This window comes from Globicephala melas, chromosome 19 (genome assembly GCF_963455315.2).
Source record: "Globicephala melas chromosome 19, mGloMel1.2, whole genome shotgun sequence".
NCBI classification, from domain to species: domain Eukaryota; kingdom Metazoa; phylum Chordata; class Mammalia; order Artiodactyla; family Delphinidae; genus Globicephala; species Globicephala melas.
Window position 1 is genome coordinate 26,008,125 of NC_083332.1, and position 26,039 is coordinate 26,034,163.

Here is a 26,039-nt window from a genome sequence, read left to right on the forward strand (position 1 = left end):
TTCCTAGGAAAGAAGAGTAAGGCTGAAGAAAGCAAATGAGTAAATATGACTAAAAGAGTAGATGGTGTCCTGCTCAATAAGTGTTTAAAACAAGTGAACAGTTGAACAAGTGAGTGTTGCGAATGTTGAGAATATACAATAAACTCCATATATATTCTACTAGTTCCTTTTATGAATTAAGGTAGTGTGAAAGGAAGAAGGTCCAAAATTGTTAATAGCAACTTTTATTGTTTCACTGGTGAAAAAAAAAAAAATCATAATTGTATGATGCATTTCCCCCTAAATTTACAACAATGAAGGTTATACATAAATTATATAGATCACAAATTTTCTATTTTATACTATTTAGAACAAAATTATTTTGATAAATATGTCCAGAGGACAACCTAAGTTCTTAATGGATGGCTGAGTCCAAATATGCAAAATATAGCTTCTGGTTTAGACCATGGTGCTTTAAAATTCTCAAACATGCATTAATATACTCTAATTTTAGGGAAAATATTACACATGGCCTTATCTTGCATATCAGGAGAAGCCCAAGCTGAATTTCACAAACAGTATTCCTTTCCTCTAAATTAATCTCAGAACAGAGAGACAGACACTTTCTGGTTAGTACTCGCAAGTAATGAAGGAAATTACACACTCAACAATGAAACAAAACAGAAAAAAAGGAAGGAGAGCTTCATTAGTCACAGAGATAAGTGGGGTTTTTTTGGCTTTTTTTGTTTGTTTTTTTTTAAACAGATCGCAGGAATTTAAAATAGCAGATCAATCATGCTACTTAGGGTGATCAGACAGACCTGAACACTTATGAAGTGAATAATTTTATTAAGGTCTTGAAGGTGAGTGTCTGGAGGTACTGGGTAAAACACACCACAGGTAAGAAATGGGAAACCTACCTCAGCATTTCTGAAAGGCACAATCTATGGAAGGGAAGCCTAGTATAATAAAACCCTTACTGGATGTACATGGAAAGGAGGATGGTGAGCCTGGCTCCTTTCTAAAGGATGAGACCCTCGTAAATTGGCCCCTCAGATTCCGGTGATTCCCGCCTCAAGCGCAAATGCTCCAGTGTGTTATGAAAATGTTTGTTAATCTGCTCTGTTTCTTCACTGGACTCAAGATTTGGGAGGTCTTCTCGAATCTTTTGGATAAGCTGATTCAAAACCTGAATCGTGACCTACAAAAGAACAATTTTACCATCAAGCATGTACCACACACACACAAAAAATAACGTAATTTAATAAAAATGTTTTGAGGAGCTTGTGTTACTCTCAGCAGTTACCAGATTATGAAAACAAAGAAAAAAAAAAAAAAAGAGATGAGAACATGATTCCTGGTTTGAGCAACAATTATTGGACATTCATCCAAAACAACAACTGAAAAAAAAAAAAAAAAACTTAATGGAAATACAGAAAATCATAAACCAGTAAAAGAACAAAAGCAAAATTTTATTTAACCTACAAATATTGATCCATCCTGTATTTGGGAATTATTCTACACTTTTATGGGATGACAAATCAGCCTACTATTCAGCATTTGTAAATTATTTTTTATTTTTTAAACAGGGAGTGACTATTTTATAAAATATTCATAAACAAAAGAGATAAGAATTTTCTTGCACATAATAAGCTCTTCTGTAAGATGCATCTATATAGACAGAGAAGAATTTTAGAGAATGAAAGAGACCACTAGGTAGATTCTCCAAACTCTGACCCTTGTAAACAAAAAAGAAAAGTATCAGGATGATAAACTTTTGTATGTATCAAATCTAAGAGTAGGAAAGGAAAATAGTTCACTAACAGCAATTTATTATTCACTTACCGCATCATTTTCCTTTTCATAAAAATAGATATATCTGTTCAGAATTTCTATAAAAAGTTGCACTTGTAAAGAGGGGTCCATGCACTGATTTGCTATTTTTAGAGCTTTCTTTAGGCATTCCATTACCCTCTTGCCTCCGTGAAGCTAGAATAAAGGGAGTGAGGGGAGTATTAAAGAGATTAATGAATCACAAATGTCCCATTTCACACAAAGAAATAAACACACTACAGTGGCTCTTTCATATTTTAAAAGGAAAAAACCAATTTAAATCCTCTTCATTTTTTAAAGTACACAGCTATATTTTTTTTTATTTTTTTATTTTATTTTTTTTTTGCGGTACGCGGGCCTCCCACTGTTGTGGCCTCTCCCGTTGCGGAGCACAGGCTCCGGACGCACAGGATCAGCGGCCATGGCTCACGGGCCCAGCTGCTCCACGGCATGTGGGATCTTCCCGGACCGGGGCACGAACCCATGTCCCCTGCATCGGCAGGTGGACTCTCAACCACTGCACCACCAGGGAAGCCCACAAAGCTATATTTTAAAACAAATATATTATTTGTTTTATATATTTATATGTTAAATGTTTTATATTTATGTGTTTTGTATATTTTTTAAAGATAGTGGTACAAACTTGCTATGTTACAAAATCCTCAAAGTGGAGGCTTCACCACAGGATGTAACTCTATATGTTACTGTCCATTTCGTTTCTTTTAACAAAACAAAGCAATATTCTTTGTCAGGTTTCCAAGCACTGCACATGTTTCACCTCCAAGGCAAAAGGCCCCAGCAGCCGTTCCCTATCAATGATCCCCTCTCCTCTAACACTGTTGGTTAGGAATGACCTCCCACCTTACCTCCTCCCCATTTTTGTCTGTGTTTCTGCCAGACCAGAAGAGATGTGCACAGGTGCTCACAGCTCGGCCCTGATCAGGTTTCTTCAGAAGTTTGGATGCAGCAAGAGCACACTGAGTCCTCAAGGGTTCATGATTTTCTTCACTGAAGCACTTCATCCTCTCAAAAGTACCAATGATCAAGGTGATGGCAGCCAGCTGTGCTTTGGAATCACTGATTTCATCTTCATACAAAGAAAATGCCTGGTACACACAAAGCAGAAGTGACCTTTAGGGACCAACCATCTACTAGAGCATTTTCCAAAGTATTTCCCATCAAAGCCCCATCCTGTGAGTCATTCAGATCAGAATATGGTTCAGATCAGAATACGCAGTGCCCTCGCTTGGAGAGGCACAAGACAAAGATGCTGACAAGTTGCAAAAAAGAAACTTGTTTTAACTTTTGTTTAATCCAGGGTTCCCAAAATGAATAACAAAGGAATTTTTTTCCCCCATGAAACAGTTTTTACCATAACCCACTGGAAAATCTTCAATCTCATTAGCACCCAATAACTGATCAATTTTCCTGCTCCAAACCAGTCAATAAAACTATAGTGTTAAGAAGCATAGTATTTCCCATCAAGATGGTGAGAAAGGGGTAGTTATAAATTCAGTGAAGAGTAAATCCACGTGCACCACCACCATTAACTACAGACAGGTGACTGAACAGAGCAAACGGATTAAACATCCCAGAAAGAGAGCAGATCACACCTGGGACATAAATTCATATGCTACTGTTTCATGATTTTCAAAACCAATTTCTCCAGCAGCTAGAGCGCCCTGAAGAAAAAGTCTTAAGGGTAATTCTGCCAGCTCTGCTTTGATCAAAGCACTGATAGTCTGGTGAGCAAATGAAAAAATCTTCTGGCATTTCTTTTCCCATTTGTCATCCTAAAACAAAAAAAAATAGTTTAAATTACTTTAAGTTCAAGATTAACTTGCTTAAGAATATTCATTTTATATAAAATGTCTATAGAACAAACAGGAAAAGTGTTAAAATTGAGTTCACAGTTTTCCTGCTATCTTCTGTCTCATCTGTGGAGTACACAAGGAAATCAAGCAGGATGTCTTCTCAAAACATCCATTTGAAGTCACTGGCTTTGCAATTTTTATATACTTGGTATTGGTTTTTTTGCATCAGAAAAAGCAACATATTCCCAAATTGGACAGAATTAGGAAAATACACAAAAGAATTTTTTAAAAATTAAAACCATCCCTAAATCTACCACCCAGCAATAATCACTGATAACATTCTAATGTTAATGTCTTCCTTTCTTTTTTCTATGCAAATATAATGTAACTGGGATCCTCTGTGTATCGTTTTCTACTTTAAAGTACTTACTGAAGAATTAAATTGGGCTCATGCTGCATGTAATTTGTATTCAACTTCTTTTCTTTCACTTATTTTGTCATAATTTTCCTCACGATACTAAAGTTATTTAAAATCATTTTAATCACTAGAAAATATTCCACAAACTGGATATAGCATAATTTACTTAACTACTTCCTTTTGGAAATAAATGTAATATAACAAATGGTCTGTAAACACAAAGCTTTATTGAATCCCTAATTTTTTCTTTAGTGTAAATTTAGAAGTGGAAATACTGGGTTTTTTAAGGCTCTAGTTACACACTGCCAGAGTTTTCTAGAAAGACTGTAGTAATTCACATTCCCACCATTACTAGATGAGAATGAATTCTCATCACACCACGGCTATTGCTGAACCTTATTTTTCTTTTTTCTTTACCAGTTTGATTTCTAAAAAGGTTCACTGTTACAATTAGTAGTGAGGTTAAATATTTTATCCACATTTGACCATCCAAATTTCTTATTAATGCAATTGATTCTTTTCACTTTTAAGAGAGGATAATAGTCACAGACTTTTACAAGGACTAAATGCAATAATCCAAGTTTATACTCCTTGGCACAGTGTACGGCACATAGTAAGTAAATGCTCGTTGCTTTTTTTATTGTTACATTCACAAACATCTATCCATAAAATACTGGGAAAAAGGAACTATGAGAGGCTGGCCTCATAAAAACTGGCCAAAGGCATGCTATGTCATACTGGTAAGTCTACTGAATATACCTTGTTTCTCCATTATTAGAAAATAAAGTTTATGGTGTTTGTTCCTTAATATAAACCTGACTGTCCAACTTTCAGGTACATTAGGTTAGGGTTTTTTTTTTTTTTGCTGCGCCGTGAGGCTTGTGGGATTTTAGTTCCCCAATCAGGGATGCAACCTGGGCCCTCGGCAGTGAAAGCAGAGTCCTAACCACTGGATGGCCAGGGAACTCCCAGATTAGGATATTTTCTACACCACTGAAGACTTAGCCATAATCCTGTTTGTAAAAGGACTAAGCTCATTAAAAAATGTACACAACTCATAAAATTATTCAATTACAGGCTTTTAGAGAGCAGCAATTATGCAATGCTGGGCCCTTTCATTAGGCAAAGCTTAACATGAATTAGATCTTACTTGTTATGTACTGCAACCTCTGAATAAGATTATTATATCACTTCAGAATTAGTACTTCATAAAGACTCCCAAGAAAATAAAATCGTTCTTGAGAAACTAAAGCATTCTGAGCCATTTTGTAATAAACTTATAGATGTCTCACAAGTGATCTTTAGACACAGGAAAAACTTCTAACATAAATTTAAACTATTTTAATCTTTCATTTCTAAGTGTTTTTTATGTGATTCCTCAACTAGTATGTAATCTTATCTACCAACATCACTATTGTCAATAGTGATACTTAAGTATAACACAGGATGAGTAATGAATTGAGAGTTATTGAAACTGGGATTTTATTACACCATTATCTATTTGTATATGTTTGAAATTTTCTATAGTGATAAACTAAAACACATACACAGAGGAAAAAGGGGAAAAATTAGTGACATACTTAAAAGTAAACCCACCACTTTAGAATTCTCTTTGTAGCGAAAAGCCAGCTGGTAAGCTGCAAATACCAAAGGTGGCAGTGTGAAGCGAATCCGCTGATTTCCACCAGCTCCAAAATGTTTTCGTGCTGTGTTTAAAATCTGACCAAAACAAACAAAACCCATTAATCTTTTCTGTAATTATAGAAACTGTAATTAATCACTTATAAAATTAAACAGGAGCTCTAATCATCATGATTGCTACCATTTTTTGAATATGTATGATATACCAGACTTCATGGTATACTTTTACATTTCTTATCTTGCCGAGTCATCACAATCACCCTAGAGACAAATACTAAACCCATTTCACAAATGGGGAAGACTGAGGTTCAGAGAGGTTGTATAACTTGCCCAAAGTTACATAGCTAGTCAGGGGCAGATATAAATACATATTCATATACACATGTGAGAAGTATACTGTGTTGATAAAGAGCACAGGCTCTGAAGACAGATACAGTTAAAAGTAGATTCTAACACTTACTATCTGTGTGACCCTGGGCACATTAATATTTACCTTCTCTTAGCTGTAAGTTTCATTTGAAAAATGGGGCAGTATATTTCTCTTAGGGTTGCTGGGAAGATCAAGTAATAGATGTAAAGTGTTACCAGTACTAACACAAGGTATGTACTCAAAATATTGACTATTATTATGATACAAAAAATATGCATATTGCTGGTATATCACACCTCCTACTTCAGAAAAACATTAAGACCATTTAAGTCAAGGGAAATGGTAACACACTTTAAAAAAGAGCCATTAGTAAACAAATGTCTGGTTGTTTCAGAAAAAAAACCACAAGAATTCATGAAATAACTTAATATGTGTGTCACAGTGTGTGACATATTCAGGTTTTGTAAATTTCTCTGACAGTCATAGATGGATAGGAAGAGAATGCATTCCCCCTTGGGGAAGTCACAGCTAATGATCCTCACCTTAAAGGTGTTTCTGTACATGGCATAACCAACTGGCCACAGGTGGAAAGCATACTTCCTAACTACTACATTTGGTATACAACAAAAAATGAAAACACACATAGGCCATGTGACACAGAAACATAAGGGAATCAGTTAAAACATCTGAACAATGGAGCCAGCCACTAGGTATAGATCACACACAGTGCACAGATTATCTGACACTAAGCCAAGTTGAAGACTGTCACACTACCAACAGAAATCAGCTTCTTTTTCACAATGGCTATGAAGAAGTACTAGAGTGTCAACTATGACAAAGTCAACACAGGAAGAAAGTCAGGACTCATCCTCAAATAAAGGTGTTCTTCATTACTAACACTTAGCCTCATGCAACCAACAATGGTTAAACTACTTTGCCCAAACGATAATTAGGCAGCCATATGTGCTACCTTTCATAAACATAAATTGTCCAGTATCAGTCACCAATACTCCTACTCAGGCAACATGTTTTATTCATTTCACAAAGGTTTATTGAGGACTAAGGACAAAGAAAGGGAGAATCTCATCTGATTGTTTTTTTCCAGGAAAAGGGGGTTAAGAAAAAGGCAATTTTAATTTTAAAGTCTTCACACATTTTCCATGTGGCAAACACAAACAACTTCTATTTGCAAACCTTGGAAACATATACACAGTTGAATATAAGGATTTTACTCATACTTTAAAAGTTTATTATGAAAAACAAATGAACAATTCTACAAGTAACACACAGTTCAAAAAGAAAATGAACATGGACTGATTATAGGACACCCAACTAAAGGAAGATAGGTTTTTCTACAATTCTTAAGAAGTCTTCAAAAGAAATGACAGCAACCAACTTGTTCTTCATAAGCTCCAGAAGTTTACAAACAATTATGCATTTAATCATAAAGTTCAGTTAATCTCTTATTCAGTTTCAATTCTTTCAAAACCTTTTAATACCACAAGCTGGATTAGACCATTTGAGACACATCTACACGACTTCATTAGAAGTTGTTGAAGGGGTATAGTAAGAGTTAACTCATACCAAGTACTGCTGATCAGGGTCCTCAGACCGTAGAAGATGAATGAATCTGCCCACAAGGCTCTGCTCATCAGCAAAGTCCTCTGGGTCAGGGTCTTCTACAGGTTGATCTGGCTGATCCTGAATCAACGTTGATACCAAATTCATTATGGAATCCACCTGTATCATGAGAGACAGAAACCCACTGGGGTGAAACAATCAGCATATAATGCCACTGACAAAAGCATTTCTAGTTGTGTAAAGTAGTTACGAAATAGTATTCCAACGTAATTCCTTCTTCTGTATGAAAGTATATGCATGTTGGTACACATATAAACATTTAGAAAGAGATGCACCAAATGTTAATCAATAGTTAATCAATGGACCTCTCTTCCTGGTGGGATTATAGTTATTTTATAATTTCTTCTTTATACATTATCTCATTTATATAATGAATAAGCTACTTGTAACTTTTTTTAGTAAATTACCCTCCCCGCCCATCTCATGTGTTTGTCTCAAGGTCTAAAACCATAACTACATTGTCTCTGTTTTTCTAATAAAGCATGTGGGTATTCTCTTACCTGGTCTTGAGAGACAATTTCTGTGTTATAATCCAGAACATTACTAAGCACATAGCAACTCATGCTTTTTCTGGATTCATAGTCAAAGTACTCAAAGAGTGGGTGAAAATGTTTTAATTTCAAGACTGTTAAAATATTGTTGTAAGTGTCAACAGGTATCTTCAGAAGTCTGGTGAGCTCCTTTGAAACTGCACTACTGGTAGCAATACTGCAAAAAGAAAAACAGCAGCCCTTTAGTGAATGAAATTAACTTCTTATATACACAAACAGCACTTGATTCACAAAAACTTGAAATTTTTCATTTATAATATTAAAGGAAATGGGTCAAGTGAATCACACCATCCCAAAACACTCCAATGACTTCCAAGAGAGGTTTATCAGATGTCTTTCTAAACACATTTATTCATCTATTAATGTCCTATTGATACAATAAGTTATGCTAGTCTCCAATTCATAAACAGGTTGTATACCTGGAGTTAAAATGCCTGTCTAGAATGTGGTATTTCTAAGGGAAGTATTTTAAGTGGTAGTTAGGTTTCTAGGGCAGCCAATAAGTACGGGATATTCGGGGTGACAAAGCCATGCAAAAATAGCAATTCAACAAAATAGAAAAATACATAAATTATTTCTTCTGCATCAGATGTTGATGACTAAGGAAAAGCAGGATGAAATTAGGAACATTCCGTGGGGGCTGAAGAATATCCAGGCATTTATAAGACCTTTAGAGGTTGGGATTTCTAATTTTTTATCTTGTCTAATTTTACTTTAAAACTCACTTAGTGGGAGAAGATATAGATACATCACTTATTCAAGATCTGGAATGTTTTTCAGTTCACAAAAAATGGGAGTGACAAAAAGAAAAAGGAGGAATAAAAAGAGGTAAAAGGAAAAGAAATCTTCCAGATGTTAACTAAACCACTGGAGGAGAGATGGAAAGCGGAAAGATTACGTGAGTATATATAGGGACCTATATATATAGGGCAAGGAGGGGCAAGGAGGGGTCTAGATTGGGCAAGGAGGGGTATAGGGCAAGGAGGGTCCTAAATTGACCGCATGTTCAGAAGCAGTGAAGGATGGGACAGTAAGAGGACTGCTGGGAAAACAAAAAGGGATCAGAACTGCCCACAGTGGCCACTAGAGGATGCAACAGGTCCAGGACAGCATAGTTGAAGAAGATGCAAGTAGACAACAGAATATTATACTATCCTTGATGGTATCAAAATCAAAGCTCAAAATAGAGAAAAATTTAAACCAATTAATTTCCACACCTTAAATACATACATGCCTCCCTAATTTTTTCACATCTTACTCATCTGTAGGAAACCACTTCTCATGGAAATACTGCTTGATATAAATAGTTTCCTTACCAGTTTAAAAACTAACTCACCCATATATACAAAGGGGTCTGAATTGGAGACACTGGTCCCTGAAGACTGCTATGGTCTATGAGTGCCACTACTTGATCAATGTACACAGCCAAGCAGTTGGTTGCCACTTTCTGCCCTGATTAGTACCAAGCATGTCGATCTAACAAATACTTAAAACAAGATGAACGCTAACATTTCAAAAAGGAATTGCGAAAGAAAAATAAATCTGGGACAAAAAAGTGCTTTACAAAGGTTTTTACAAAAATGTTTAACTTTGACTTACTGTTCGAGGTTGAGCTTATTAAATATCTCCACTGTTGTTTCTAGAACTTTATCAACATAGTCCACACGATCAGGATAACACTTCATAGCGAGATTAATGAGAGAGACTTGTAAAGATACAACGTCCTCCGAAGGCATGTCTTGTCTCGACTGGAATGTTCAGAAAACCATGGAATTTATTTTAAACAATTAGAAGAGGAACTACCACCTGAGAAGTTTGAAAGTTTTGAGAACTTAGCAACAAAGCCATACAAACCTGTATTACTGTAGCCACCTGCTGTGAAAATATGTCAAAAAGTTTAATATCTGTTGGAATTCCAGGTCCATCTTCACGGTGAGCAAATAAAGCTAATCTAAAAAAGAAAATAATCTTTATTTAAAAGGATATAGGGATCTGGGTAGTGGGATCATGGATGACATTTTATTCTTTATGCTGTTCTGTATTTTCTCCAAGTGTATTTCTCCTAGAACCTTTCTCCTAAAAAGATTTTTAAGAAGGACAGGGAACGTAGCTGACCATTCCCTCAATTCATTTTTAATGAAACAGTTTTACCAATGATGCCTTATTTCACTGTATTCTTACCATACACAACAAATTTTCGACAGGCCAATTCTGCCAAATTAATTAAGTAGATATGGATAGAAATGTATTAAAGGTGATAAACGTATTCAACAGCCATGATTAGAAAAAATAATCTTTTAAATATAAAAAGCACCTAGACTCTTTTAAGACACTGCATTTTTACTACTGAAAAGTTTAAAACACAACGAATTCTAAAAGTAGTAAAGTTAACTTCTATTTACCACATCTTAAACTATACAAAATAATGTCTGTTCCATTATCACTAAGTGTTTATCATGGTTACAACTAGACGCACATTTTGTTATGCACAGAAGAACCACTACTGACAGAAACAGTTAAGTGACAATACACCCAACATAGGAAAATCCAGTTATTAGCTTCCATTAAAAGTATGCCCAAATAGAGGACTTTACTGGTGGTCCAGTGGTAAAGAATCCACCTAACAGTGCAGGGGATGCGGGTGGGATCCCTGGTTGGGGAACTAAGATCCCAAATGCTGCGGGGGAATTAAGCCTCCAGGCCACAACTACTGAACTCACACACCTCAACTAGAGAGCCTGTGTGCCGCAAACTACAGAGCTCATGCGCCTTGGAGCCCACATGCCACAACAAGAGAGAGAAAACCCGTGTACCACAACTAGAAAGAAGCCTGCGTGCCACAACAAATGATCCCGCATGCCTCAATGAAAATCCCACATGCCGCAACTAACACATAGTGCAGGCAAAAAATAAAATAAATTAATAAAAAAAGAGAAATGCTTTAAAAAAGAAAAAAAAAAGAGCATGGCCAAGTAACTTATAATTCTTAATGTCCAGGACTGACAAGATAATTTGAAGAATTCTGCTATATAAATTCTCAGACTTTAAAACTAATAACTTAGATATTTAAAATATAATAAAACGTATTTGCAGAAATAAATCTACACTTGGGTTTCTGGTTTCATAATGTCAATGAGTGTATGCTCACAAGTAGGACACATACTATGTACTAGCATGCACTCATTAAAGCTATTATTAAAGGCCAAGTTTTATACTTTTAACAAAGACCAAGGGCTAAAGAAGTCAAACTTAAAGAGGATTTACTAACATTTTTAATACTTGAAAATTCTTCTTTAAAAACATGTGATGATGCAGTGATTACCTGAACGTCCTTTTTTTTGGTTTTTTGCAGTACACGGGCCTCTCACTGTTGTGGCCTCTCCCGTTGTGGAGCACAGGCTCCGGACACACAGGCTCAGCGGCCATGGCTCACGGGCCCAGCCGCTCCACGGCATGTGGGATCCTCCCGGACCGGGGCACAAACCCGTGTCCCCTGCATCGGCAGGCGGACTCTCAACCACTGCGTCACCAGGGAAGCCCTACCTGAACATTCTTAATCATCTATATTTATGGCTACTTGATAAAGAAGACTCCAGATCAAACTGGTTCCCACTGAAAGATAACTTTCTTTTTTTTTTAATTAATTAATTTATTTATTTTTGGCTGTGTTGGGTCTTCATTGCTGCACGCGGGCTTTCTTTAGTTGCGGCGAGCAGGGGCCATTCTTCGTTGTGGTGTGCGGGCTTCTCACTGTGGTGGCTTCTCTTGTTGCGGAGCACGGGCTCTAGGCACATGGGATTCAGTAGTTGTGGCACGTGGGCCCAGTAGTTGTGTCTCACAGGCTCTAGAGCACAGGCTCAGTAGTTGTGGTGCACAGGTTTAGTTGCTCCATGGCACGTGGGATCTTCCTGGACTAGTGATCAAACCTGTGTCCCCTGCATTGGCAGGCGGATTCTTAACCACTGTGCCACCAGGGAAGCCCAAGATACTTTCATCATGGTAAAAGCAAGTTTTGCTCTTCAGTGATCTTTGGATTTATAAAATTTGGATTTATGACTAACATCTTAGGTCTATATAATGTCTTTAAATGCCAATTAAATGCATAGATTAAAATACATTACCTTCATGACCCCTGTACAATTAAGAGCTAAACTTATTTCATGCGTAAGCTAGACAAGCACTTAGTAAGTACTCAGACTTACAGAACTAGTGTAACTACATCAAAAATATTAATAAAGATGGAACAGAAAAAAAGAATTCACAAAAATGTTTTAAATTCATTACTCCCAAGTCGGAACATCTGCCCTCCAGTGTTGGAAATTCTTACCTATCAATTAAAGCAATGATTATGTTTTTCACATTTACATTTTGGTGTAACTCAGCACAGGCCCGAAGAAAAGGATTCAAAGTTTGAAGGTGGAATTCGTCAGGGAAAACCTGAAAATCAAATAATACTCAATTATTATTAAAACCAAATAGTAAAGATCAATTAGAAAAAGCATTTCACACAATATTCTGGACTTAGTATTTAAAGTTCATATTTGTGGGGAAAAAAATCATTTTAATCTTATAAAACCAAATTCAAATACATCACTTTTAAGCCTCTCTAAACATAACCCCAGAAAGAAATATTCTATTAACCAAAGTACATCTACAAGTTTTTTTCCAGGTTTATATTTATTTATCTATTTAATGCTCCTGACAATTTTATAAGGATCTCTGTTAGTCCCATTTCAAGGTAAGAAAAATGAGACTCAGTAATGCCAAAAAATGACAAACCAAAATATCAAAATTTTAAGTTAAGGAAGATCAGTATTTTTCCTTTGCATCAGCTTCCAGTATGGCCCATCTGGCAGTGTTAACAACTCTGTCTTTATTTTATTTCCCTTTTTTCTTTTTTTAATTGGGGTATAGTTGTTTTACACTGTTGTGTTAGTTTCTACTGTACAGCGAACTAAAGCTCCCTGTGCTATACAGCAGGTTCTTATTAGTTATCTATTTTATACACATTAGTGTATGTATGTCAGTCCCAATCTCCCAATTCATCCCACCACCACAACCCCACACCCCCGCTTCCCCCACTTAGTGTCCATACATTTGTTCTCTACATCTGTGTCTCCGTTTCTGCCTTGCAAACCAGTTCATCTGTACCATTTTTCTAGATTACACATATATGCATTAATAGACAGTATTTGTTTTTCTCTTTCTGACTTACTTCATTCTGTATGACAGTTTCTAGGTCCATCCACGTCTCTACAAATGACCCAATTTCATTCCTTTTTACGGCTGAGTAATATTCCATTGTATATATGTACCACATCTTTATTCATTCATCTGTCGATGGGAATTTAGGTTGCTTCCATGACCTGGCTATCGTAAATAGTGTGCAATGAACATTTGGGTGCATGTGTCTTTTTGAATTATGGTTTTCTCTGGGTATATGCCAGTAGTGGTATTGCTGGGTCATATGGTAATTCTATTTTTAGCTTTTTAAGGAACTTCCATATTGTTCTCCATAGTGGCTGTATCAATTTACATTCCCACCAACAGTGCAGGAGGGTTCCCTTTTCTCCACACCCTCTCCAGCACTTATTGTTTGTAGATTTTCTGATGATGGTCATTCTAACCAGTGTGAGGTGATACCTCATTGTAGTTTTGATTTGCATTTCTCTATAATTAGTAATGTTGAGCAGCTTTTCATGTGCCTCTTGGCCATCTGTATGTCTTCTTTGGAGAAATGTCTATTTAGGTCTTCCATCCATTTTTTGATTGGGTTGTGTTTTTGATATTGAGCTGCACGAGCTGTTTATGTATTTGGGAGATTAATCCTTGTTTGCTGATTTCTTTGCAAATATTTTCTCACATTCCAAGGGTTGTCTTTTTGTCTTGTTTATAGTTTCCTTTGCTGTGCAAAAGCTGCTAAGTTTCATTAGGTCCCATTTGTTTATTTGTTTTCATTTCCATTACTCTAGGAGGTGGGTCAAAAAGGATCTTGCTGTGATTTATGTCAAAGAGTGTTCTTCTTGTATTTTCCTCTAAGAGTTTTATAGTGTCCAGTCCTACATTTAGGTCTTTAATCCATTTTGAGTTTATTTTTGTGTATGGTGTTAGGAAGTGTTCTAATTTTATTCTTTTACATGTAGCTGTCCAGTTTTCCCAGCACCACTTATTGAAGAGACTGTCTTTTCTCCATTGTATATTTTTGCCTCCTTTATCAAATATAAGGTGACCATATGTGCATGGGTTTATCTCTGGGCTTTCTATCCTGTTCCATTGATATTTTTGTTTTTGTGCCAGTACCAAATTGTCTTGACTACTGTAGCTTTGTAGTATAGTTGGAAGTCAGGGAGTCTCATTCCTTCAATTCCATTTTTTTTTTCTCAAGATTGTTTTGGCTATTTGGGGTCTTTTGTATATCCATACAAATTTTAAGTCTTTTTGTTCTAGTTCTGTAAAAAATGCCATTGGTAATTTGATAGGGGTTGCACTGAATCTGTAGATTGCCTTACGTAGTAGTCATTTTCACAATACTGATTCTTCCAATTCAAGAACATAGTATCTCTCTCCATCTGTTTGTGTCACCTTTGGTTTCTTTCATCAGTGTCTTATAGTCTTTTACCTCCTTAGGTAAGTTTATTCCTAGGTATTTTATTCTTTTTGTTGCAATGGTGAATGGGATTATTTCCTTAATTTCTTTTTCTGATCTTTTGTTGTTAGTGTATAGGAATGCAAGAGATTTCTGTGTATTAATTTTGTATCTGGCAACTTTACCAAATTCATTGATTACCTCTAGTAGTTTCCTGGTGGCATCTTTAGGATTTTCTACGTACAGTATCATGTCACCTGCAGAGACAGTTTAACCTTTTCCTTTCCAATTTGTATTCCTTTTCTTTTTCTTCTTGGATTGCCATGTCTAGGACTTCCAAAACTATGTTGAATAACAGTGGCGAGAGTGGACATCCTTATCTTGTTCCTGATCTCAGAGGAAATGCTTTCAGTTTTTCATCATTGAGAATGATGTTTGTTGTGGGTTTGTCATATATGGCCTTTATTATGTTGAGGTAGGTTCCCTCTATGCCCACTTTCTGGAGAGTTTTTATCATAAATGGGTGTTGACTTGTGTCAAAAGCTTTCGTGGCATCTATTGAGATAATCGTATCGTTTTTATCCTTCAATTTGTTAATATGGTGTGTCACACTGATTGATTTGCATATATTGTAGAATCCTTGCAACCCTGGGATAAATCCTAGTTGATCATGGTGTATGAGCCTTTTAATGTGTTACTGGATTCTGTTTGCTAGTATTTTGTTGAGGATTTTTGCATCTATATTCATCAGTGATATTGGTCTGTAATTTTCTTTTTTTGTAGTGTCTTTGTCTGGTTTTGATATCAGGGTGAGGGTGGCCACGTAGAATGAGTTTGGGAGTGTTCCTTCCTCTGCAATATTAAGAGTTTGAGAAGACTGGGTGTCTTCTCTAAATGTTTGACAGAATTCACCTGTGAAGCCATATGGTCCTGAACTTCTGTTTGTTGGAAGATTTTATTCACAGTTTCAATTTCATTACTTGCGGTTGGTCTGTTTATAATTTCTATTTCTTCCTGGTTCAGTCTTGGAAGGTTATATTTTTCTAAGAATTTGTCCATTTCTTCCAGGTTGTCTATTTTATTGGCATAGAGTTGCTTGTAGTAGTCTCTTACAATGCTTTATATTTCGGTGGTGTCCATTGTTAACTTCTCTTTTTCACTTCTAATTCTATTGATTTGAGTCCTCTCCCTCTTTTTCATGATGAGCCTGGCTAAAGGTTTATCAATTTTGTTTATCTTCTCAAAGAACCAGCTTTTAGTTTTATAGATCTTTGCTATTGTTTTCTTTGTTTCTATTTCATTTATTTCTTCTCTGATCTTTATGATTTCTTTCCTTCTACTAACTTTGGGTTTTGTTTGTTCTTCTTTTTCTAGTTGTTTTAGGTGTAAGGTTAGATTGTTTATTTGAGAATTTTCTTGTTTCTTGAGGTGGGCTTGAATTGCTGTAAACTTCCCTCTTAGAACTCCTTTTGCTGTGTCCCATAGGTTTTGGATCATTGTGTTTTCATTGTCAGTTGTTTCTAGGTATTTTTAAATTTCTTCTTTGATTTCTTCAGTGATCTCTTGGTTATTTAGCAGTGCACTATTTAGCCTCCATGTGTTTGTGTGTTTTATAGGGGTTTTTTTCCTGTAATTGATTTCTAATCTATAGCGTTGTGGTCAGTAAAGATACTTGATACAATTTCAGTTTTCTTAAATTTCCCAAGGCTTGATTTTTGACCCAAGATGTGATCTATTCTGGAGAACGTTCCGTGTGTACTTGAGACAAAAGTCTATTCTTCCACTTTTGGGTAGAATGTCCTATAAAAATCAATTAAGTCTATCTGGTCTATTGTGTCACTTAAAGCTTGTGTTTATTATTTATTTTCTGTCTGGATGATCTCTCTATTGGTGTAAGTGAGGTGTTAAAGTCCACCAGTATTACTGTGTTACTGTTGATTTCCCCTTTTATCACTGTTAGCATTTGCCTTATGTATTGAGGTACTCCTATGTTGGGTGCATAAATATTTATAATTGTTATGTTTTCTTCTTGGATTGATCCTTTGATCATTAACGTAGTGTCCTTCCTTATCTCTTGTAACAGTCTTTATTTTAAAATCTATCTTATCTGATATGAGTATTGCTACTCCAGTTTCTTTTGATTTCCATTTGCATGGAATACCTTTTTCGATCCCCTCCTTTCAGTCTGTACATGTTGCTAGGTCTGAAGTGGGTCTCTTGTAGACAGCATATATAAGGGTCTTGTTTTTGTATCCATTCAGCCAGTCTGCGTCTTTTGGTTGGAGCATTTAACCCATTTACATTTAAGGTAATTATCGATATATATGTTCCTATTACCATTTTCTTAATTGTTTTGGGTTTGTTTTTGTAGGTCCTTTCTACTCTTGTGTTTCCCACTTAGAGAAGTTTCTTTAGCATTTGTTGTAGAGCTGGTTTGGTGGTGCTGAGTTCTCTTAGCTTTTGCTTGTTTGTAAAGCTTTTGATTTCTCCATCAAATCTGAATGACATCCTTGCTGGGTAGAGTATTCTGTGTTGTAGGTTCTTCCCTTTCATCACTTTAAATATATCATGCCATTCCCTTCTGGCTTGCAGAGTTTCTGCTGAGAAATCAGCTGTTAACTTTATGGGAGTTCCCTTGTATGTTACTTGTCATTTTTCCCTTGTTGCTTTTAATAATTTTTCTTTGTCCTTATCTTTGTCAATTTGATTACTATGCATCTCAGCGTGTTTCTCCTTGGGTTTATCTTGCCTGGGACTCTCTGTGCTTCCTGGACTTGGGTGGCTATTTTCTTTCCCATGTTAGGGAAGCTTTCGACTACAATCTCTTAAAATATTTTCTTGGGTCCTTTCTTTCTCTCTTCTCCTTCTGGGACTCCTATAATGCCAATGTTGGTGCGTTGAATGTTGTCCCAGAGGTCTCTTAGGCTGTCTTCATTTCTTTTCATTCTTTTTTCTTTATTCTCTGTTGCCGCAATGATTTCTACCATTCCTTCTTCCAGGTCACTTAACCATTCTTCTCTACCTCAGTTATTCTGCTATTGATTTCTTCTAGTGTATTTTTCATTTCAGTTATTGTATTGTTCATCTGTTTGTTTGTTCATTAATTCTTCTATGTATTTGTTAAACATTTCTTGCATCTTCTCAATCTTTGCCTCCACTCTTTTTCCGAGGTCCTGGATCATCTTCAGTATCATTATTCGGAATTCTTTTTCTGGAAGGTTGCCTATCTCCACTTCATTTAGTTGTTTTTCCAGGGTTTTATCTTGTTCCTTCATCTGGGACATAGTCCTCTGCCTTTTCATTTTGTCTATCTTTCTGCGATTGTGGTTTTCATTCAGCAGGCTGCAAGCCTGTAGTTCTTCTTGCTTCTGCTGTCTGCCCTCTGGTGGATGGGGCTAAGAGGCTTGTGCAAGCTTCCTGTTGGGAGGGACTAATGGTGGGTAAAGCTGGGTGTTGCTCTGGTAGGCAGAGCTCAGGAAAAGTTTAATATGCTTGTCTGCTGATGGGTGAGGCTGGGTTCCCTCCCTGTTGGTTGTTTTGCCTGAGGCAATCCAACACTGGAGCCTACAAGGCTCTTTGGTGGGGCTAATGGCAGACTCTGGGAGGACTCACGCCAAGAAGTAACTCCCAGAACTTCTGCTGCCAGTGTCCTTGTCCCCGCAGTGAGCCACAGCCGCCCCCTGCCTCTGTAGGAGACCCTCCAACACTATCAGGTAGGTCTGGTTCAGTCTCCTGTGGTGTCTGCTCCTTCCCCCTTGGTCCTGGTGCACACACTACTTTGTGTGTGCCCTCCGAGAGTACAGTCTCTGTTCCCCCCTTTCCTGTCAAAGTCCTGCAATCAAACCCCACTGGCCTTCAAAGTCTGATTCTCTGGGGATTTCTCCTCACTTTGGCAGACCCCCAAGTTGGGAAGCCTGAGGTGGGGCTCAGAACCTTCACTCCAGTGGGTGGACTTTTGAGGTATAATTGTTCTCCAGTTTGTGAGTCGCCCACCCAGTGGTTACGGGATTGATTTAACCATGATTGTGCCCTCCTACTGTCTCATTGCAGCAGGAGTCTTTGGATGTGGGGTATATTTTTTGGTGAGTTCCAGTGGCTTCCTGTCAATGATTGTTCAGCAGTGAGTTGTGATTCTGGTGCTCTCGCAAAAGGGAGTGAGCGCAAGCCCTTCTCTGCCATCTTGAAGCAATTCCAAAGTACAGCTACAATTAAACTAAAACTAACGATACCTAGAAAACTTGGATGTTAATCTTTTCTACATTTTTGGGAGAAAAAGACATTAATACAAAGACCAAGTTGTTACATTAATAGGAGAAAGGGATTTATTCAGGAAACCTTAATTCCTCTTCAATCAAGATTTTTTTCCAAAACAATGAAAATTAATGAAATATAAAATGAGTTCTTTAATACCCTGAAATGTTCTCACCTACCTGAATAATACACTCCATGAGATATTCTTGAGCCAAAGCATCCCTGCAATTCACAACTTGCTCCAATATGCCAGTCAAAACAATCTGAAAAGAGAAGAGAAAAATTTTTAGGAGTTAAAAAATTATTTTCAAAATCCTAAGTAACTCCTCTAATAACACATTTGAGCTATTAGTTTAAAAGTCATATTTTAGATTTTTCTGACATATACATCATTTCTAGACTAAACTTTGAAATTTTACAGAATTTTTAAATTAAAAATTCTGGGTTTCTATTTCATAAAAGCCAAAGTCCATGTCATCAGTTTTTTTTTCTTTTATGGTTTGTCCTTTTTGTGTCCTAGGAAAGCTTTATGTAATTCAAGGTTACAAAGATTTCCTTTGTGTTTTCTTCTAAAAGTTTCGTAGTTGCAAATTTCACACTTATGACTTTGATCATTTTTTTTTAGTTTCTCTACATGAAAATGGGTTGCAGTTCAGAGGCTTTGTTTGCATACAGATGTCCAATTGTTGCAGAATCACTTGTTGAAAAGGTTGCCTTTGCACCCTTATCAACAATAGTTGATTATATACATGTGGGTCTGTTCTGGATCATCTCTTCTAGGGGTCAGCAAACCTAGTTTAATGCCCATTTTTGTAAATTGTTTCCTCATTGTATTTCCCTGCTTTTGCACTACACTGGCAGAATTTAGTAGCTGCAAACTATATGGCTTACAAAACCAAAAAATATGTACTATCTGGTCCTTTACAGAAAAGGTTTGCTAATTCCTGATTTATTCTCCACTGATGTATGTGTTTATCCCTTTCACCAATACCAGATTATCTTATTGTAGCTTTAGAGTAAATCTATAGTTAAAATATACTAAATCTCAATTTAAAGAAAATTGATATCTGGATAATATTGAGTCTTCCAATCCACAAGCACAGACTCAAAATATATATCTTTTAGTTTATTTAAGTCTTCTTTGATTGTCAATGGTTTTCAGTGTAACATTATTTTTAAAAATATTTCAATTTTAAAAATCAGACTTCAATTTACATCTCACGACATAAGAAAAGATGAGAAGTAAAAAGATATAAACCTGTTTATAACGTTCCACATTTACACCTTCCAACTGACTGAGGCGCACCAAATTTGTTCCCACTAAAATCCTTAGTTCTTGTCTTTCTCGTTCTCTTTTTTCTCTATCTCGGCTATGTCCCTGATGCTGCATTCGAACCCAGAGCTTGTTCATTTCTGCAAAGTTGAGTAGTACAAAATCCATGGAATCACTGATATCACCAGTTGTTTCTTCACTGCAAAGAAATGGAAAAATCTTTATATACAGTATTTAAATTATAGGAAAAATTACTACTATTCCTCTTCTTTGTGCATTTCCTTCTTACCTCTTTAATACACCAAATGCTTTATGAAAGACACTTTCAACCTCACTGGCTCAGTGCTCAATTTCAAAGGGAACAGACTCGAGAAAAAAATATCAGGGAGAGGACACAGTTCAAGTGTAAAGGGACAAAACGCTTCCCCCACCACTCCCTTTCCTGGGCCAACTAAACATGTTCTTGGAATTGTATTCCATTAATTCAAAAGGCCTAAAAAAGTTGACACAAGTGTCACTGTTATCTCATCATTTTATTGTTGAATATTTTATGTTTTCAATTGGAGTATAAGCTTTGTAAGCTCTGCAAGGGAAGATACCAAGTATTTCCTCCTTATTTTTACATCTCCTAAGATGGTGAACTTAGGAGTTTTCAAAATTTTTTGCTTATTGCCTAATTAAATGCTCAAAACTGAGTCAAATCATAATAAAGCAAATAACCTCACCATCTTCTCTACACCGTTAAATTTTTATATTTTCTATACCATTTAAACTTTTTGTCTTGTGCATTGGTTAAATTTTTATTAAAGTTTTTCTTTTGAAAAGGAAATGATGCAGATATACTAAAAACCACTAAAATATACACATTAGAAATAAATGAATAAACTTTAAAAAAAAGGGAATTAAGTTCCTCAATCAAGGGAACGTGTCTCATGAATAGTTCACCCAGTTGGATGAGACCACAGCAGGCTGACCATCTACCCTTTTTGTGGGATAAAAGCACAATGGACTCGGATGCTGGAATACTGCTCACATAAGAGATAGGGCTCTCTCTGAATGGCTTTTTGCTTTCTGTTTTGGAGTTAATATCTAATTTGTGTGCACAGATAACTGAAATCACTAATACTCTGGGGTAACTAGAAGTTGACAAATTATAAAAACTGACAGACATTCAAGAAACAATATGAAAACTGGCTAGCTCATAGAAAAAGTTAAGCATATTTCATTATTTTATCACAAATACCATTTTCAAAATGTAACTCATTTAAAAAGTCACATTTTCAAAGAATATCTAATGGAATGAAAAATATGCTCTCAATTATGTTGCATGAAAAAAGCAGGTACTAATAATCCACACATAATTTTCATAACAGTACATTTTGTATCACATCACATATACTGAGGAGTTCTGTGTCTCAAAGGAAATCTATACACAAAATGCTACCAGTGGGGATTCCCTGGTGGCACAGTGGTTGAGAGTCCGCCTGCCGATGCAGGGGACATGGGTTCGTGGCCTGGTCCGGGAAGATCCCACATGCCGCGGAGCGGCTGGGCCCGTGAGCCATGGCCGCTGAGCCTGCGCATCCAGAGACTGTGCTCCGCAACGGGAGAGGCCACAACAGTGAGAGGCCCGTGTACCGGAAAAAAAAAAAAGAAAAAAAATGCTACCAGTGGCTGACTCTGGGCAGGAGAATTATTGATTATTTATTTCCTTCTATATACTTTTCTATACTTTTTGTATGTTTTACAACAAAAAAATACTACAATTAAATCAAGAAAGAAAAGCACTTACTCTGTTGGCTCTCCTTCATCAGGTAAGATGTTTCTGGTACACTGAAGTAGATAATTTCGAAGAAACAGGCCTCTCAAAGGGTGCTGCACACCTCGGCACATTTCTACCAAATCTTTCAAAATATCTTTCCTGGATTGAGGAAATGACTTGACATATACAACTCCAACTGTGATCAACAGATAACTAGAAGAATTATGAGGCAACATTAGATTAGAAATATAAAATACTTAAGTCAAGAATTTGATTATATTCAAACATAGCATATACAAACATTAAAAAAACAAGACAGGGAGCAGGTTTTCTCCTGCACAATGAAGAAAATATCGTTTGATTTAAAATATAACTGTTTACTGACACCCCTCCATTTTTATATATATATCATCACCTTTAAACACATTAGGTCTCTTATAATTGTCATTATATTAATTTTTCTAGTAGTCAAGAAATTAAATAAAATATGTCCATTTTTCCTATTTCCAAAGTTCCTCAATAATCTATAAAAAGTAAAACTAATTATACTCTAAAACCTTAATCACTATCGGAATGTTAACCTCTATTCGTTAAGAAATTAAATAACCTTAAACTTGGTTTAAAAAAGCTGCTGATTTTAAAGGATATAACATAAAGTGGGAAATGCAGATATAAAAGCCCTCACAGTCTTAATAACTTACAGCCTTGGGATAATGTTTCCAGCATACTGTACAAGTTCATAGAGATCTGCCACTTTTCTTCCTTTAGCAAACTCATCTGTCAGGTAAACTTCCAAGTAGTGCAGTTCATCAGAAATAGCCATATCTTTTAATTATCATTAAGGATTCAAAGCTAAGTCAACCTAAGCAATACTCTGCAACTTGTTGGAGTCGTTAAATTATTGGGCAAATTTCTGTTTTTCTTTTTTTTGATATTGCCATTTCTTTATTTTATTTATTTATTTATTTTTTGGCCACACCACGCAGCTTGTGGGATCTTAGTTCCCCAACGAGGGACTGAAACTGGGCCATGGCAGTGAAAACCTAGAATCGTAATCACTAGGCCACCAGGGAACTACCATATTGGGCAAATTTCTTAAACGTTAGTCATGTATGAGAGCATTTTTAAATTAAGTAAAGACAGAATTTCTTCTGGGCTTTCCCTACTTTAAAATGAGGGTTTTAAAAGATGTCTGGTAAAGCAAGGCAACAAAAACAAGATTGCCTGTCAGACTACTAAAGGGTTTTGAAATGGCAAAGCATTGATTTCCTTTCCATTTCAGAGTCCTGCATGACAAAATCTTAGCATTAAAGAACCAACTGCCTAGGGACTTCTCTGGTGGCGCAGTAGTTAAGAATCCGCCTGCCAAAACAGGGGACACGGGTTTGAGCCCTGGTCCGGGAAGATCCCACATGCCACGGAGGAACTAAGCCTGTGCGCCACAACTACTGAGCCTGTGCTCTAGAGCCTGCGAGCCACAACTACTGAGCCAGTGTGCTACAACTACTGAAGCCCGCAAGCCTAGAGACTGTGCTACGCAACAAGAGAAGCCACTGCAATGAGGAGCCTGCGCACCGCAAGGAAGAGTAGCCCCCACTCGCCGCAAATAGAGAAAGTCCGCGCACAGCAACGAAGACCCAGCACAGCCCAAAACAAATTAAAAAACAAACAAACAAAAAGAACCAATTGTCTAATACTTTCAATAACCTTCATGAGAGTCTGAAAATTGAGATGTAACAACAACCCACTTGAAATTTAAGCATAGAAAAAGGGTTTCTGATACTGAGTTTTTATTTTTCTCACTGAGCACATTTGCATGGAGAAGGAGTACTATTTGGTTAAGACAATAACACAACTTCAGAAAAACTTAAGGAACAAACAAAAATATGGCCTTATCGAGAAAAAAGTATGATCAAAATGTTCATTCTTCAGCATTCAAAAGATACAAAGTTCATAGTAGCTCTTTGGTGATAACATAGAAGTCCGAAGTTCACCAAGCATATTAGAAGCATGTTTCAGAGCATCCATAAGCTTGTTTTTGTCCTACAGAAATACCAAGAGAATTGGTGAGAATGCTTAATTTAAATAAACATTTAACTTGGTTATATAAACTTTCACCAAGGATCTGTTACACAGTTTTATAAGTATACAGCACCTAAAGTATTTTAATCGCATAAAAATCAAGTTTAGTTTCACCCTGCCTTCTCTTTACTGAAAAGAATAAGAAACATAGTTCCTCACCAGGGCTGCAAAGCTTACCAAATCTAATTTATCTAGGGCTGCAAGCTTCCTGGCAATAACTCGTCTTTACAACCCCTAGCAACACTGAAACTGTAACTCCACCAATTCATATTTTACCTGCAATAAAGAAAACTGGCATACTGATCCTTTTGAAGCAAGATACTATTCTGACAATGGTTTGGTCATAGGTTAAATACTCTTCAGAGATGTCTGGAATGACTACTCCTTTAATTATGCTTTCCTCCTCACAATGTCCATGTGTCCCACTTAACACATAAATGCAGACAATTCCTTTAGATACAGGAAACACTATTCATACACAGAAAGAGACAGAAGCAAGCAATAGCAAGCTCCATGCTCACCCATTTTCTCCATTCCAAGAGTTTTGTTTTTACAAATTGGTTTGCGAGAAAAGCAATACAGTAGATACAATTGGTTAAAAGAGCATATTACTAAGCTTTAGAAACTCTAAGACACTTTACAAAGGCAAGATATTATTATCATCATCAACACAGCAACTTACAACTTGAAGTACCAGCATATTTGGTTCCATTTCTTAAATTTTAATCCAGAGAATTTATAGTTTCTACACAGATAATCTCCTACCCTTTCAGAATATGAAAATATATAAATAGGTCTAATTTTTAAGGTAGTTCCTGAAAAAAATGTATCTATTAAGGACAGAAATAAAATCCTTCAAGATAGGGGGGAAAAGCTGAATAATTCAAGTTGAAAGCATTTAAATCCATTTGTTCAACCAATATTTATTAAGCAACGATTATATGTCAAGTACTCCTCAGTTCTGAGGTACAGAACTAATGAGGCTAGTAATTCAGGTGAGATAGGGTATGGTGATAATATAGTGACGTGTAAATAGGAGTCAGGGTCTCTTGTCCTCATGGAGCTTACATTCTGGTAGGGAAGACAGACAATCTCAAAACATAAATATAATGGTAAGTAAATATTTCAACAGGGCTATCTGTTGAAACTGCTCCAAGCAGTGCTTGAGGGAAGTGGGACTGAAGATTAGATTTACCAGAAGCAGTAGTGCTATACAACTTTAGAGAACACTGCATATGTGTTCTTAGGAATACATAGACTGCAATTGTCCTTCTTACCAGGCATCTCTTCATCTGGAATGACTGGACCTTCACAGCCTGTATGGCTTCATCCAAGAGCTTTTCCTGCTCATCCTGAGGTGACTGCTGTGTTGTAGGCTGAAAAATTTTTTTAAAAACCTCCCATTAATGTCTCATTAGCACTCTCTTCTAGTAAATCTGTTCTTTCTATATTTCCCACCATACTTTATATTTCCAAGGCTTTCATATAAGACTCATTCCAGTTCTACATCTCAAACTAATTTATCAATTTTTGACAACTGAACAGAGAGCTGTGTCATCACTGAAGTTAACAGCATAAGATTGCTGAAGGAGAAAAGTAATATGTACAGAGAATTTCTTCTTCTCAGAAACTGACTCAACATTCCTCTAGCAGGCTGGCTTCAAAGAAATATAAGGTGGTAGTTTATGGCTGCCTATGTTCTGCTAATACACTCTGAATTCAACTGGAACATAACCAATCTGGGGTGGTAAGTATAGTCTAACCCAAATCTCTAAAAGCCTCTCATCTGCATCTTAGTCTATTCTTAGGCAGACCAAGGAACTAGTTTATGAGAACAC

At 36.4% G+C, this 26,039-nt stretch overlaps 1 protein-coding gene across 1 annotated transcript in view; it reads right to left on the reverse strand.

The window, feature by feature from the left end:
* Positions 1-214: 214 nt before the first annotated feature.
* The window catches only part of VPS35 (VPS35 retromer complex component), a 44,567-nt gene continuing 18,742 nt past the window's right edge, over positions 215-26,039 (reverse strand). Inside the window, exons 2-17 of the mRNA XM_030833070.2 lie at positions 25,479-25,577; positions 24,066-24,162; positions 22,821-22,944; positions 22,150-22,332; positions 20,343-20,556; positions 19,264-19,347; positions 12,575-12,684; positions 10,102-10,198; positions 9,847-9,995; positions 8,197-8,404; positions 7,640-7,795; positions 5,641-5,763; positions 3,426-3,605; positions 2,679-2,918; positions 1,825-1,968; positions 215-1,180 (exon numbers count right to left, since the gene is read on the reverse strand). Of these exons, the coding sequence (XP_030688930.1) occupies positions 1,001-1,180; positions 1,825-1,968; positions 2,679-2,918; positions 3,426-3,605; positions 5,641-5,763; positions 7,640-7,795; positions 8,197-8,404; positions 9,847-9,995; positions 10,102-10,198; positions 12,575-12,684; positions 19,264-19,347; positions 20,343-20,556; positions 22,150-22,332; positions 22,821-22,944; positions 24,066-24,162; positions 25,479-25,577 (2,388 nt within the window). The 3' untranslated portion in view covers positions 215-1,000. The remainder of the gene's footprint in view (positions 1,181-1,824; positions 1,969-2,678; positions 2,919-3,425; positions 3,606-5,640; positions 5,764-7,639; positions 7,796-8,196; positions 8,405-9,846; positions 9,996-10,101; positions 10,199-12,574; positions 12,685-19,263; positions 19,348-20,342; positions 20,557-22,149; positions 22,333-22,820; positions 22,945-24,065; positions 24,163-25,478; positions 25,578-26,039) is intronic.